General features: G+C 36.5%; 1 protein-coding gene across 4 annotated transcripts in view; it reads right to left on the bottom strand.

Annotated features, from left to right (window-relative positions):
• The window catches only part of SIPA1L2 (signal induced proliferation associated 1 like 2), a 100110-nt gene that overhangs the window by 13186 nt on the left and 74815 nt on the right, over positions 1–12109 (bottom strand). For all 4 annotated transcript variants that reach the window (XM_066315721.1, XM_066315723.1, XM_066315724.1 and 1 more), the window contains exons 12-17: positions 11785–11888; positions 11453–11556; positions 9638–10026; positions 7928–8152; positions 6143–6296; positions 3932–4151 (exon numbers count right to left, since the gene is read on the bottom strand). In XM_066315721.1, the coding sequence (XP_066171818.1) occupies positions 3932–4151; positions 6143–6296; positions 7928–8152; positions 9638–10026; positions 11453–11556; positions 11785–11888 (1196 nt within the window). The remainder of the gene's footprint in view (positions 1–3931; positions 4152–6142; positions 6297–7927; positions 8153–9637; positions 10027–11452; positions 11557–11784; positions 11889–12109) is intronic.

Raw genomic sequence — 12109 nt, 5'->3', positions numbered from 1 at the left:
TTCCATCAAAATTACATGGTCAGTTCAGTTTCCAACATAGCTCCTGAAATTCCTGGTTATTGGTCCCACATACATCCATATTCAAAGAATAACTAGCTATGCAGAAAGAAAGATTTACCTGACTTAACCTATTTTACTTCCAAGAACAATTATCCTTCAGTTGGAACTGCTACTTTTATGCAGAGTTTGCAGATCACAAAAAAACCTATCTGCTAAGTACTCCTCACTTCAAACTAGACATGTCATTTAACAGGCAGATTCTCTCCAAAGCAGCTGCAGGTGAAGAAATATATCAAATCTCATGTAAATGTAAATCCCACTCTCTGTGGGATGTCTGGTTTTTTTTTTTTTTTTTCCTGCAATCAGTAATTATATCTCTATAGTCCTCTTAAGCAACAACTTCTGCCTGCTGAACCCTTCCCTTCTTTAGTATTGCCTAGGGTTGCCCAAAGTCTCTCTTCAAAGACGCCAGCCTGCTCAAAGGCTCTCATGCACATGTGCTTCTGACAACCATTTTTTCTTTCCCTTCTCTTACTGAAGATAGTCTCATGTTCTAATAAGGTGAACCATTCACTGTGTGAGAACAGGTAATACCAAACATGTTCTCCTTTGGTTGTAAATTGGTTGTAAATTTGGTTGTAAATTAATCAATGGCCTTTATCTGCTTGCTGACAAACTGATTTCCAAACTGCTACCACTGCACATCACCAATATACAGTGATGCTCTTTCATTTTCATATTGCTTCTTATCAACAAGTTTAGTTTTGGACTGAAGCTAACATGGGTAATAAAGCAGTTTGAAGATAAGATTTTCATCTATGAACACAGCTGCAGAGACAGTTCCTGCTCTTCTGACAGCCTTTTCCCTATGGCATGTATAAACTGAGAACTTTCAGAATTTGTCAGTGTATCACTGTAAAATATTCCCTTCTTTATGACCCTCTTCACTGCAATGACCTTGCACCTTGCTCCTTTCCTCACAGCACAGGAACGTCCTGTCAGTTTATCCCTTAGGACATTTTCTTTCCCCTCTTATTTAGTGCTTCATCATAGAGTGGACCACGGTGCCTGCACTGTAAATCAGACTCGGTGTGTCTCCCTGGAATCACAACTTAGAGGTTATTACACTACTTCAGTATCAGTGGTTCTCACTGTTTTAATTCTTTCCCTGCTCATTCACCTGCCACAAATTTACAAGAAGGGCATTGATTTGTACCTGCAACTGCATGTTAGAATCACTCAGTATGAACAGCATGGTCTCAGTCAGGGAATTCTTGATGTCCCCAAGGTAAAATTCCAGAGTTCTTTCCTATACAAATTCTCCTTTCTGGTTTAAGTGAAAATAAGATAAAATTAGGTGAATATTTCTAAATTTGTGTGCTGTTTGCATCAACAGCACTGGACTCACCGACTTTGCAATTCAGGCTTTACTGAAAGCAATTCTTCCTTTCACATCACTTCCCCAGTGATAAAACAATAATTAAGAAGTCCTATAGATTCACTTTTCCCATCATCTTCTTACAGTCAACTTCACACAGAAATGAAGTTTCTGTTTCTTTATTTGTGTGGTCATTCTGTTTCATAATTCTGATTTCCCAGTAAACTGAAAGCCTTCAGGGTCACCTATTACTCTTTGGTTTTGGTGCTGCCTTGCTTATCTATCAATCACACTCTCTTCCTTGCTAGAGGGGTCTCATGAGATTTGGTGGTGCCACACTATTTCATGCTGGATAATAAACTGCAAGAATATACCTTTCTAAAATTGATTTCAGCCAAAACCATGCCATTTCCACTGATATCTATAAACATTAGTATCAGTAAAATTAAAACGCTTTGAGATCACGTACAAAAGACATTACTAAGACAAGATATGATTCCTGATTTCTGAAACTGCAACCTCATGTGAAAATTATAAATAAAAAAGAAACCTCTCACAGCAGTGCTGTAGAATGTAAATACCTACTAGGTACTGCCTACAAAAAAAACCTACCTAAAATGAGCCAAAGTGAATTTCTCATATGGAGACACTGACTAATGCTATTTTTCAAACATAGGCGGGCAAGCCATGATGTGTTTTCTTTTTTTTTTCCAGAGTGTAATTACATATAACAAATTAAATCTTCCTTGAAAAAACACCACAAAAGATTCTATATAGCTGGCATTGATAAGCACATTTAAAACACAAAACCAGAAGCAGAAAATAGAGGTTGAATATGAAAACAGCATGAATTGCCTTGGATCAGTTTTTGACTGACAGAATACTGATTTCGTGGGGTTTTCTTCCAGTTATATATATATGTATATATAACTTTTTTGTATCTAAGAAGCAGCAAGAATGAAATATTAGGTGTCTAAGACAGAACTAATATAAATCCCATTAAAATATCACTGCTGGAGGAGCAGTATAAAGCTTCGATGTACGCAGCCTTGTGCCAATCTCCTGAAGAAAAGCAAGCTGAGGGTTTGATCCCATTGCATGTTTACATGCACAAGAAATGGCTCTAAAAAACAAGGCCTAATACAGAGGAAAACAAAAAAAGAAAATACAATCAGGATGCCTAACTGCATACTATACAGTTCCTTCACAGACTACAAAAATCTACTGAATTAATCTCCAGTGAAACAGAATGGATCTCCGCTTGCTGTCCGCAGAAGAATAGGATCCTCTCCCAATAAATTTATAGTGAAGAGTTTCACTCTGACAGAAGAATATTTTTAGAACAGTAAAAGGTACAAGCATGCATTCCCAACTGAGGCAGGAATTTAGCACTTATTTGAGATACCAATTCAAAATTAATCAGTGGTTACTGAACAAAACTCAGTCTCACGGCAGAGGCCACTCTAACTAGAAAAGTGTTTTTTATATAAAGGTTATTTCTCAAACTTAGGAGATGACTGCTAGTTCCTGAAGGACATTATGAATGACAGAGCCCTTTTTATTGCTACTTCTTTTAAAACAACTGGCTGCATTCTCCCTGGATATGGGCCTAAAATGTCCTTAATGCTTTCAAGAATTTCACCCACAGCTTCTTAACTATGGACTTCAGAGTCCATTTTTAAAATTGCAGTCAGCTGTGATGCAATATTAGCATAGCTAAAGAAAAGAGGCTTTTTTTGTCCAGATTGCACATCAACTCCAGGTGTCCACCATACTAACTAAACCAACTGAGAAGTATATATATATATTCAGTATTTTTGAATAAACTATTCACTCTCATTAAGTAAGCAAATATAGATATTTAATCTAAATATACATATCTGTCTGTGTAGATTTGGGCTTTCAATTAGATTTTTTTTTTTTTTAGAAATTACTACAAACTTCATAGCTCATCCTGGAATTACTGCAAGCTAAGCAGATAATAAAGGCTTCGCTTAAGAAAATTTCACAAGTAAAAAACCACATTCATAAAATAGTTTTAACTTAGCACCTCAGACTACTCTTCTGCTGGCATTAAAAATGAAATGTCATTTGTAAAGGTTTTACTAATATGTTAAATATAAAAGGATCATCTAAACAAACGCTGTTCCATTTAGCTATTATTTCAAATATATTTGTGAATATTTCAATATTTTGAATGCACATAAAATAATAATAAAAAAAGAAACAAACAGGCCAGCTTGGCTTAATTAAGTCACCGCTGGAAAATAAAATAACTAGAAATAAAATAACTACAAATATCTTCAGATGTTTTTTGCCTATCAGTGGTCTCATGAAAATACTTCAGGAAGTAAAGTGACTATTGTCTCCAAACATGATAAATATGAATTGAACTAATGGCAAGCATGAGCATGTTCTGCTGACCAAATATTTTTTTTACTAGGGTAACTAGAGCAGTGATTTGACATTTCTTAATCTCACTTTATACATGGTGATTCATTTGAGCTTACTACAAATACTCCAAGCTCAGCAATGACAGCGACAATGACTTACTTCTCAGATTTCCCATTCCAGGAGTCAGGCTCATTCTGGGAGGCAATGTGCTGTGATATGGTGGAGTAGTGCTGAACAAGATATCATTTGGCAAGGCCTGGTCTATCATGGAGCTTCGGGAGCTGGCATAGGAAGATCCCCTTCGATTGCTACATATGCTTTCATCAGAGAGGGTGCGGTAAAGTGTCCTCCGTGGGGAAAGGTTCCCATAGAATGAAAACTAAGGATAAAAATAAGAACAAATCTTGCTGGTTGAAGTGATTCATACTATCATATCCCATGATCAGTGGTTGGGAGTGTTTTTCTGGACAGGCACTCTGGAATTCTTGAACTCATACAGAAGATCAGGGATTTCTTCCACCCTATCAGATCTACTGGGGCCTCAAAAGTTACTGAACTGGATATTCAGACTTCCTCTCAGTATTTTGGAACATATCATCATAAATTAATCAGATACTGTGCAGTTTTATTAATCATGAAATGTTAAATGAGAACTTCAGAGCCATATGACAGCACTGTTTTACAGAAATGCATATAAGGTTACCAACTCTGGCAACATGTTTGCAAGATTATACATAGAATTGCTTGATTTTAATTTGAAATGATCATGCTTTAATGTTAAACATTCTGAACTGATATATGCTGCCACTAAATTCACAGGATGATAAAAGTCACTTGAGACACTGCATCTCTCTGGATATCACAAAACAGTCTTAGAAAAGAAGGTAATAAGGTTCAGTGAAAACTGCTTACGCATTTCAAAACGTTACTTAGACCACAACCCAAATATCTACAGTAAAACAAGATGTTACTGTATTGTAAAGCTGGACCATTACATTTTTAAAGTAATTTCTCAGTACTGCAAACAGTTTTCTTTACATCTGCAAAGCACAGTTAATGCATTAATGTTTTTACTGGTTTGTCCTGCATACAACAAGTACATGCTTCCTTTGTAATTAATTGTGTTTGTTCCCTATGCAGAAAAAATGCTTAAGAGGAATAGCTTTTGCAAACAGTGAATATAGGATAGAATCTTCCATATTCAGGAAATACATTTCTGACTTCACTGTCAAAAGTAAATGGCTCACCAATATCAAGATTTCTACCCTCTATGAAGGCGCTGCCAACTCCTGTGGCTGGGGTTCCTTGTGAGCCAGAGCCCACGGTCTCACTTACATAACCTTTGTTTAGGTGCCTTGGAGAGGAAGGCAATAGCAGTCATTTATCTCAGCCACACCTCCTCTCTCTTTGTTGACTCTTATTTAAGCAGCCAGAAACACTGTTCTGGAATCTTCACAAAAGTTCTTGGAATCTTCACAAAACCCCTCCAATTATTGTATCAATCATAAATCATAAAAAACCTCTAGGACATGACCCACAAAAATCCAAGCATATATAATGCACACTCAATATACCACATATTATAAAATATATATGATCTGAATTTTAAATTTAAAATGCACTTAGAAGAATCCCATGCGTTACTTTTGTTCAGACATGGTGATTATGCTATTCAGCATATTGTATAAACACAGTGGGTTAGGAGAGCATTGAGTCAATATGGAAGTGTGACAATTATCTCAAGTAATTTAATCACTTTGTTCTTTATTCCATGTTAAGCACAGAATTCAGAACCATTTACTTTGAGGAGCAGCAAATTTTAAGATCACTATCCACTTATTGTGAACTAGTAAGCATTACCAACTGTCTTCGTACTATAAAAATTAGATCCAGTCTCTCCAGTAGCACTGACAATTATGCCTTCTGAGCAGCTGCCACTGATACCTACATGAAACTGATTTGGATTTCTAGCAGAATTGTTGGTACTGACTATTACAGGGCAGAGGAAAGTGGGTTACTTCTATTCATGTGTTTTAATATCATACAAGATGTACAAATTTAGGCCTCCTTCCTTGAAAATGTCACTTTAACCTTTCAAATTATAATGAAGTTGTTCAACCTGCACCCAGCTCTGGTCAAGCTAAGTAAAGACATACTTAAACAAATACTGGATTTTATAAATAATCATCAAACAAACATTTCCCATCCTCTTGGGAAATGATATTTTGGGACTTATGGTCATCCTCATAGAATAAACTTAGCTTGTACAAAACAATACAGCATCCTGTATAACAATTTTGGGCATACCAGAAACCCATTTCTAAGGTTACTGAAGGACTGAAACACATAGAGCCAAAGAAAGTAGCCAACCTTTCTTCTCCCTTCCTCCATAGAGAGGCTGTCTGGCAGCATCAGCTTCAGAAAGTCTTCTTTGGACAAGACTTGCTGGCTTTCAACAATAGCATTCCTGACAGAAGTTTGGATTGGACTTGATGCAGACACAGCATCAATATCATCATACACTCTGTTGAGAAAATGGGTGTTTTTAGCAAGAAATTGGATTTGAAAGACTGCAATCATTTACTGTCAAAGTAAAAATTGTTAGAATTATCTCCTGACACAGCAAACAATTTAAAATTTTTTTTGACCACTTTATCTTTATGAAACTGCCTGTGGATACAAAATGAAATTCTTTACCCACTGAGAAATGGAGTTTAGGAATTCTAAAGAACAATTAAAAAACCATAATTCTTATTTCTCCTAGCTTGCCTCTCTCTTTTTTACAGACCACGCTTCTCTATCAATACAAAAGTTATATTAATTTCAACATTTCCAAAGGTTCATCACAAAATACTTTACTTCCATAGCAAATAAAAAAATCATTATTTTGTAGTAGAATATTGCATCCGGCCTCACAATCTGGCAAAATTACTACGGTCATCACAGCAATGTTTGAAGTGTATTGGCAATCAACTGCCCAGTGTAAGTATATTTTATTATCAGCAATTTCATAAAGCTATTTAGATAAATTAAACAGGTGTCTTCTTCAATTACCAGCACATAACAACCTAGTTACAGTCAACAAAAGACTGTCAAACTGAATTATTAATCTTCAGCTCCTTCCAGGAAGAAAAGAGAGACAGGATTTTAACAGGTTTACTCTGAGAATGTAATCAAAGAAACTGGAGATTGTGACTCACAGAGAACACACACTAGAAGCCACTGCTCACTGCCAAGTGCAGCCTCATCAGTGACTGTCTTCAGCAGAGACAAAATAAGCTTTGCTATGGTAAAGTGCAATTCTCAGTGAATTATAACCTACAGTGGCACAACATTCAGCAATTGACCTGGTATTCATCATCACTGCTAATTAGAGATGCTATTTTATTTCAACATAATTATCCTCAGAGAGATATTTCCTCCCTGTGATACAGAGAGCTTTCCTAGAAAGAAAGAAAGAGGTGAGGCAACACTGTATGCCACGGAAAAATCTGAAAATATTTTCTGATATAGAAAGAGTTGTCATATTCAATTAATAGTTCTTGAACAGAACTATCTCTTGAAGATAATTTTCTAAATTGTCATTGTTTCAGTCTAAATACCCTAATTCATTATGCAATTTTATTTTAAGGCTGCCATTCAAAATAAGGAGACGTTGTTCTAGTCGCTCATTGATACCAAAATCCAAAACTTTGTGGGAAACCCTGAAGTTACCACATTTTAATTTAAATACCATCATGATCGAACAATTTATGTAATTAAAACATTGAGGGGGAGAAATGAAATCACCTCTGTGTTAGCACAAAGAAACACAAATAACCAGGACAGGAGGGTAGTAATATCTACTTTTGAAAATTGGGAATTTTGTGAAAGTATCTTTCTTTGTGAAAAGAATCTTATCTTTCTTTGTGAAAGTATTATATTTGAGATTCTGCATGTTTTCCTTTGAGTTCAAGCCTTTTTCTTCCAGCTAAGAACAACACATTTCTCATTGACTATTCCACTGTCAAGCTTCATTAGCTACATAAAGGTACAGAACACGGCCCCCCTCCCAAACATTTAAAGACAAAACAGAATTTATAATCTTTTTCTATCCTATTTTATAAATTATTTTCATTACCCTTCTCCCCCAACGAAGTAAAACAGAGTGCTTACTCATGACATTCTGAAACTTCAGATTCTTCAGGAGTAGGACTTCCTTCTGATTTTTTCCATCCAATGACATATTTACTCACTGCTCCTTGTCTGTGGTACGGTTTTGAAATCGACCCAGACATCTGTTGACTACTATTCTGCGACACTATATAAACTTTGGAGGTATCTAGGGAGCCACTCTTTTTAGAGCAGTGGGTTGATGGGCTTCCTGAATGATGTGACCCACTGGAAAAGTGAAGGAAACACACAAAAGGAAAAATTAAATATGCTGTGCAACGACAAATCAGAAACACTTCGCCTGGTATGCAGCAATAATTCCCACTGTTAAGTTTTTCTCAAGGTTAAAATCAATGAAGCAAAATTGGCACAGTAATTTTCTACACACCAACTGTGTACACATTAAAGCTCTTTGAGAGCAGAATTGTGATGAGTTTCTAGAACAAACAATGCATGGAATTCAGATTGCTACAATGCCAATGCAAACTGATGTGAATCAAAACTAAAAGCCTAAATTCAACATATCTATATCTATATATATATATTCAATTTGTGTGTGCAATTTTAAGTAAATATGTACACACACATTTACATAAAAGACTACATAGGGAATGACTCAAATATCTCCCTAATCATAAAACCTATGTGCTTTTCCATTTCACAATAATTTTGCCAGTTGACACAAGATTAGGCTGTGCCTTTCAATCAGACACACTAATACTAAATTATCTGCAATATTAAGAGAAGTAAACTTCGGTTCAACAAAGTCCTCTGGATAATTTTTACAGTCTCTTTTATTACGAATAAAAGCCCTAGTAGGCACTAAGACATACTTTTAGTGAAGACTCTAAAATCTATTTCAAATAAACTAAAGCAAACACTTCCTTGAAGAATAAATTTCTTCAGAATACCAATACAAGATAAATTCACTCATGTCAAGCACGTAAGGAAATCAGTATACAAAGTATTATTTGGTTATTTTCCTATACTGATTGACACTAAAAACAGGAAAATCAGAGGGAAAAAAGAACAAACTATTTCCTTCTATCTGTTACAGAATAAAAACCTTAACACATAGACCAAAGCTTCAGCTTCAAAGTCACCATAAAATGGGAACTGGAAGATAAAGGCAACCAGCTATAAAAGTGTACTTTCAACAAGCTTTACAACAGATACACCATGTACACACTTCATTGCTAACCAGAAGGAAAGCTGAAAATCAATCATAAATGCTGCTCAACAAGCAAAACTGCAAAGCATACATCAGAATAATGTAAATTAGGGGGGATGGTATGCAATGCAATTTCTCAATATGTAAAAATTGTCCATTGTCCAATTTTTCTGATTTCCCTCAGCATTAACTCCAAGGCAATTTGGTGTACTGTACTAAAAACCCCCAAAGTATGTGAAATAAGTTCTAGCTGCAAACTTCTCTTTTACTCAGGGATGTTTTCTAATTTTAAAACCTAAACAATTTGCAAGGGTCACGTATAAGCCTCCATCAGATCTAGGAGAAGGTCTGGCTATGCTTTCCAGGCAGACTCATCAAAAATAACTCGAAAACTGCTCATACAAGCATTTGAATACAACAGAAACCTCAAAACCTTCTAAGTTCAGTTTCAAAGAAGGATAAACAGGATTAAACAAACACGGGTGAGTTATCTGCACTTTAACCTCTAACCCATGATGCCTAATTTGTAAAGAAGGGCATACCTGGAATGAGAGGAGATTTCACTCAGGTCTCCCATGCTGCCTTCAGCCGTATGACCGGCTGAGATGGCAGAGGCATAGCTGTGAACAGCGTAGATTTTAGCTGGATCATCCTCTGGCCCGGGAGCCTCTGCAGCCTCTGCCCACTGCTCTGTGTGGCAGTGCACTCCAGCCCTGCTGCCAGCCAGGTGCAGAGGGGCCAGCAGAGGAGTTGGCATGCAGGGAGCCGTGTCGATCCCGCTGTCCGTGGAAGCCCCCTTTATATAGGTCAGTCCAAGCAGCTCGGGATCCATCAGGTCTCCAGAACCAAAGTGCTTCTCATCGCTGTTGCTGGATGTATTGCTGGATAAGGTGTTGCTGCTGGAGTGGCTTGAACAGCTTTTATCCCCAATCTTAACAACAGGAAAACAAACCAAAAAAGACCCCCCTCAAATTAAATAGTAAGAGATCTATTTTCATATAAATTACTGCATTTGTGCCATTCAAAGATCATTTTATTTTTTTTTTTTTTTACAGCATGCTATCACATAACTGCAAAGTATGAAAAGAGCCAATTATACCACCAGTTTCTGTGAAATGAATTGCACAGCTGGCTAGACACATTAAAGGTTGATGTCACTGCAAATAAAAAGGCTCTAGTTCCATCTTCTACCACAAATCTTAAAACCAGAATTGAATTTTCTGATTATAGGACCTGCTTAACATCCATAAAATTGCATTTCTGAACAGTTAAAATAAGCATTTGTTAAAGCTAGAAGTCTTGGTAATTATTTGTTTAAACAAGCTCTACTGCAAATCTGAAAAACACCAAAGACTGAATCATTGTTGGCTTTTTCTCAGTGTGGCTGAAATATGCAGCTCATTGGATCAAATCCAATTGGATGTGTGGCTAGTTAAATCGAAGCCAATTGTGATGTATGTGTACCAGATGAAAGTAACTTAAGTCGTAAGACCCTACACTAAGCATGGCTATTGAAGTGGAATAATTACGTCAGACTTTTGTGCCAGTGGTTTTGTTATTTACCTTTTAAAATAAATCTTACAGAGAGTTGGATTAACTTATGTCTGTGACAGTAGCCAGAATAAAGGTAGATAGTTCTACTAGGGCAAACGGACTTCTATTAGGAAGGATATAAATGGGAAGGGTGATTAACTTTTTCATGAGATCCCTCTCCTAGCAGATTCTAGGAGATGCTGTTGCTCACATATAAAATATAAGTTTTCAAACAGTGTACAGATTCCTACTACATCTAGCAGGATTTTTCCATGTAACAAACATTATCATTATGTATTTTCTATCACTAGGCTGTTGAGGATTTTGCCATTACTGAAGACAAGCTACTAAACAAGGTAGAGTAGAAAATCTGTTCAGCATTCCTAACATACAAGCTGCATTTTTATAGTGCTTATTGATAATTACACTCCATGGGTATTTCACATAAGATGAAAAACGGTATGGTAAATATAATTTTATTTTCTTTTAAAGGGTAATTAAATACTCCACAGATTATACAAGCCAGTATAAATGAAGCTGTAAATTCACAGCTGAGTGGAGACTATACTAGTTTTTTCTCCTCAATGCCCCAGATCCAAGCCCTCTCGGAATTCTGAGTTTGTAAACACCGATAAGGCATATGATTCAACTCGCATCTGGGTGAGCATAATCTTTGCCTCCCAAAACACACAGTGATCTTCCTAAATTACCTAAAATACAATTTTAGGATTTATTTCTAGAAGTCCAGAGTAGTGCTTTGTTCTTGCTGTTTTGGGGTTTGTTTGTTTTTAGGGTTCTGAATGGCATCCAAGGAAAAGACTTACATGTGAAAGCTTGTTTGGTGACTCCTTTCCACTGCCCTCTTTCTGTAAAGCTCGGTCTTTGTAGGAGCTCAGGACTTTGGTTGATGGTGCATGCCACTTGGCTTCTGCCAAAAATAATGGAGAAAGGCACACGACTCAGCATCACCTTTCAAACCTGCACACTCTTTGCAATCAGACACAGGTGTCCTCTCAGAATGTCATAACAGTCTCTGTTTTCACTGTCACATCACATGCTCTTTGTGAGTGAAACCTCCCATGGGGAGGTGGCTGCATTTCAACAGGCACTGCATTGCAAAGAACATGTACTTGAAAGATACAGTGGGTTTTATTACCAGAATGTCTAGTTCCTTCCAACGTTTCCTCTCGTTCTCTGCTTCCTTCACATTCCAGTGAGCCTGAACCTTGGTGATGTTCATGGAGTAAAGGGGACTGGCATCTTTTAATGTAAGCAGAAAATAAAGCTGTTAAGGTTTTTATCCTGTAAGATTAGTTATATGATGAACTGCACCCCTTTTTACTCTTCAAAGAAAGCATTTTGTGACTTTTTAAAATAATCATTATTCCCAAACATTTCCAAACTCTTCACAGAAATATTTACATGCAATATTTTCAACAGCACACTGTTATATCTGAAGTGTGAACATGCCAAGACGACAC

Source organism: Sylvia atricapilla, chromosome 3, assembly GCF_009819655.1.
Source record: "Sylvia atricapilla isolate bSylAtr1 chromosome 3, bSylAtr1.pri, whole genome shotgun sequence".
In the NCBI taxonomy this organism is placed as follows: Eukaryota; Metazoa; Chordata; class Aves; order Passeriformes; family Sylviidae; genus Sylvia; species Sylvia atricapilla.
Note: the sequence above shows the minus strand (reverse complement) of the source record. Positions and strands in the feature narration are given on the sequence as shown.